Source organism: Gavialis gangeticus, unplaced genomic scaffold (genome assembly GCF_001723915.1).
Source record: "Gavialis gangeticus isolate Ggan-Ray unplaced genomic scaffold, GavGan_comp1, whole genome shotgun sequence".
Taxonomy (NCBI): domain Eukaryota; kingdom Metazoa; phylum Chordata; order Crocodylia; family Gavialidae; genus Gavialis; species Gavialis gangeticus.
Window position 1 is genome coordinate 7,753,260 of NW_017728994.1, and position 4,468 is coordinate 7,757,727.

The following is a 4,468-nucleotide window of genomic DNA, read 5'->3' on the forward strand; positions in this document are numbered from 1 at the left end:
ATGTGCCTTGGCTGGTTTGGATGTGTATGTGCCTGAGCTGGTAGTGTGTGTGTGTATGCACCTAATTGATTTATGTGTTTGTATATGTGCAATTGTGTCACACCCTCCTGTTTAACAGCGCAATATTGAGATCCTGAGAGTTGGCCTGACCCCACAGGGCAACAATCATAGTAATGCCTACGTATACAACAAAATTTAGCCTATACTAACACTACACTACAGTAAAAAACACTACACTGAAACTTTGACAAGTTATTTTTTACAATACATTCTGTCTAAATAGCTGGAGTCTTAGGTCCACTGAAATGAGTGGTGCCAGGATTTCATCTGGTAGGTCAACTTACATCAGTGAAATAATCCCCTAGACCTGCACAGTCTAGAGTGTTTCAAAGCCATCACAATATAAAATTTCTAAGTGTAGTGGTCAGAAAGCCTTGCATTAAATGGATTAAATTTAATCCTCAATTACAACCTTAAATCTGCAAGTAAATGAACTGAAGGAAGACTGTAGTTTGGTGAACTTCATTTACAAAGAATACAACACTGTAACACTAATTCAGATGGTTTGAGGAGAAATGAGAATTTTAAAAAATCCATTAATTGTATAAGACTTCTAATTAGAGAGAGGAAAAGATAAGCTCCAATACCTTAAAGGATAACATCTGAAACTGCTCATAGTCTATGGCTGCAGAGTTTTCCACTATTACTGTAACTTGAGCTTCATTCAGGACAGTTTGGGGAACGACTCTGAATATGCCACCAGGTCCAACAAGTCGGAGGTTGAATTTAGCATTTGCCCCCTATAAAAAGAGAATAACAGAGTAAAATTATCGCATGGTTAATTTTGAAGTGATGCTGTAGCTGTGAGGTCCAGAAAATATGCAAGAGAGAAGAATTTGTTTTAGTGATATCTTTTATTGGATCAACTGCTTGGTTGAGATAGACCTAGACAAGCTTCTAGGTCTAGCACAACCATGCAGTTCATCCAATAAAAGATGGTTAAATCTCCTTCATCTGCAGGCCACATTTCTTTCTGCAAAGCACAGTCCCTGTTATTCAGTATGTGTATAATTAGAATGAGTGTGACTGCTTACAACGTTCTGCCTCCTCCCTACCCCCCATCTCTTGGGTAAGAGAGTGCTAAGAGGCTTAGTTAAATAATCTCTCCAGCTCCGGTCACAGGACACAACATAGCTTTTTTAAAAATAGATTAACAAGCTTGACTGTGGAAAAGTACCTGTGGGTTATAGTGAATCACAGGCTGAATATGAGTCAACAGTGTTCTGTTGTTACAAAAGTAGCTAGTGGGATACTGGGATGTATTAAACAGGAATGTCATATTGAAGTTGTGGGAAGTGTTTCTTTCACTCAACTCAGTATTGGTAAACCCCACCTGGAGTAATGTTATCAGTTTTGAACACAACACTGTGTCCAGAGATATGTACAAATAGGCACGCATGCAGAAAAGAGATTAGGGGTCTAGAAAACATGACATATGAGGAAAGCCTGGAAGAACTGGGATTATTTAGTCTAATGAACAGAAGATTGGGCGGGTATTTGGTAATAGCCTTCAAATAGAAAAAAGGTGTTGGAAAGTGAATGGTTAATTGTTCTCTTTTTTCCAAGCAAGATGACAAGCAGTAAACAAACAAGAGGACAAGCTACTACAGCTGTTCTCAACAATTTTTTGTATCAGGACTGACTTGTAAAAATTGATGGCCAGTCCTGTCCCAGTGCCCCTCACTTCTGACCCACTGCACCCTGCCAGTCCCTCCCCGATTCCAGACTCCCTGTGTGTGGGGCATAATCAAATAAAACACAGATATCTGATTATTCATGTTACACTTTCCATTCCCCCCCACCAAAAAAAGAAATCTAACAATCCCCATGAGCAGTACAAAGGAGGGTTGGGGCAAGGGGAGCAGCATGGGGGGCCCCAAGAAGTCCGCTGCAGGCTGGAATTCTGCCAGCCTGCAAAGGAAAAGCCATATTTTCCAATGTTTTTCTCCTTTAAAGGAGATTCCAGTTTTAAAGTTCGTTAACTCATTTTTAAAGTTTGTTCACAACCCTTTCATGTATTCTTGAGACCCACATTTGGGTTTTGACCCATGGGTTGAGCAACACTGAGCTAGTAGATGGTTAGCTTTAGATTGTGATGAGGAAGATATATGGAAATATTAGGAAGAACTTTATGATTTTATGGCTAAGCCCTGAAAACAGATTACCTAGAAAGGCTGTGGAATCTCTGCCACTAGAAATTTTAAAGTGCAGGTTAGATAGCCATTTGTCTGGGATGGATTAGACAGGGATGATCCTGCCTTGAACCAGTAGCCTTCTTGAAGTCTCCTCCAGATCTGTTTTCTTTCATTCTATTTCTTCTGCCACAGTAGAAAACATCACATGTGGGCTGTTGGGTGGGTAATTTGTTTGGGAGACAGGCTTTGCAGTGCTTCAAGGGCCGTGTCTCCTATATTAGTCATATTTCAAGATAGTGGGAAAGTGTAAACTGGATTATTCCCTCCAGATTCCAGACCAGGATTTTGGAACAACTTAAGTAAGTGAAGGGCTCCAAGGACTCCATCCTCTGTTCTGATTGAGACCAGTACATAATGGGACAGGACAGAGCAGCCTATTTCTTCCACTGGGTCTAAATGCTCTTTATGCATCTAAATGTAGTCACGTAGGAGGCATTTTTTCTTCTTATATGGATTTTAGGTCCAGTATTTTCTCCTGTGTGGCTGGTTTAGTCCTTTTGAGCGTACTCATGTAACACCCATACACACTTGGGTTGCGTATGATAAAGTGTGTGCTTTTGGTTGTTGTGCATCATGGGGTGGGGGGCGTGTGTGTGTTTTATGTGGGCAAGATGGCTTCTGTTGTTTTGGCCATGTGCTCTGCATATGGAAAGCTGTATGTGGACAAAATCCATAAAATCTGTTGGCCTCATTGGCCAAAGGAAGCAGAAGATTCTCCGGGCAGATTGAGTAAAAGAAAGGCTGGAACATGGCCCTCTCTAATTGGTCAAGGCTTAGATGATGTTGCACCAGGTATATAAGAACAACTCCCCTAAGGTTTTTTTCTCTTTCTTCTGGGGCTGCTAAGAGCTGCACAGCAGAATTGGGAGCCAGAAAAACTGCTGCCCATGGCAAGGTTCTCCCTACCTCTTCACCGGAGAGGCAAGCAAAAGGTATGTGAAGGGAAAGCCTCTGGTATAGGGAAAGAAAGTCTGTCTTGGAGTATCCTCAATCCCCCACCCCACCCCCTTTTTTTTTTGATTGGGATAATACTGTGGAGGTATTAATGCCCAGAGCAAACTGACCAGGAATGGGGTCCTGGCAGTTACTGGCCACATGGGCCTTGCCCCCTCTATCTTGTAATTGTAATGTCTCAGCATAGTGGTGTAGCTGAGACTGGCCCTTTTTTGCTGTTTCACAGCTATTACATTTTAGCCTAGCTGTGTGGCTGAACTCCAGCCATATGTTTGGCTAGCAGATTTGAGCCACGGTAGAGCCTGGCATGTTTTGATCTAGGGTGAAACCCAGCATCACTTGTTGTTTATCGAGGCCTCAGTGCAGTATAGGCCTGGCTGGCTCTTGCTGCCCAGTTCAGGCCCAGTGAGATAGGCCTGCACCTCCTTTTGGCCCTTTTGTAGTGTATGTCCCAACCAAGTGGTGTGGTTGGATGCTAGTTGTAGGTCAGGCCCAAGCCCTTTTAGTTCTTTTGCAGTTTTCTGCCCAGCAGAGCTGGGATTGGGACTAGGAATGTTAGTGTGCAGTATGCTGATGAAAGCCACAGTTAACCCCCTCAAAGCTGCGGAAATGGAGATCAGCACTCTACCATGTCTCCAGGAGCAACAGAGCTCCTTGCAATGCAGAAGGACCCACGCTCTCGGGCAGCTCCTTGCAGCACAGTGAACCCAAGGATCAGCTCAGGACTCTCCAGTGTAGGTCCCCCTTCTCAGCTCATTGCTGAAGGGCATATATAGGGGTGCAGGCCCCCAAAACTACCCTTTGGGGAGCCCCAAGTCCCTGACTGCCTGGGCATGGGTGAAGCCTCCCCCAAGAGGGAGCCACCTATAGACTTTGCTTTGTAGTTAATAGTGTTTTAAAATTATATTTAGTGGGTTTTTTGTTTTGTTTTGTTTTTGGTAATAAACTTAGGTTTTTGTGTTTACACTGCTTGTGAGGAGGGGGTTTTGTTTATACAGGCCACACCAGCAAATTTAGTGTTCCCATATTTTGGGTGGGGGCTTGAGCCACTGGTATAATTTATGGGGTACCTTAAAATGTGAACCCAGCCCTTCTTGCTGCTGAGCAATGTGTGGCAGAAGGGTTACACTCAAAAGAAAGCTGCTATGGCCATATACATTCTGTTGTGATCGAGTTGTGATGCTAGCTGTACAAGTCTCCAAAATGTTAGTAACAGGAAAAGCACAACCTGTGGACCCTCCCACTCCCCCCCCCTCCCC

The 4,468-nt window shown here is 43.4% G+C and overlaps 1 protein-coding gene across 4 annotated transcripts in view; it reads right to left on the reverse strand.

Annotated features, from left to right (window-relative positions):
• The window catches only part of CDHR1 (cadherin related family member 1), a 118,681-nt gene that overhangs the window by 34,005 nt on the left and 80,208 nt on the right, over nucleotides 1–4,468 (reverse strand). For all 4 annotated transcript variants that reach the window (XM_019502291.1, XM_019502289.1, XM_019502288.1 and 1 more), the window contains one exon: nucleotides 648–800. In XM_019502291.1, coding sequence (XP_019357836.1) covers nucleotides 648–800 — 153 coding nt within the window. The remainder of the gene's footprint in view (nucleotides 1–647; nucleotides 801–4,468) is intronic.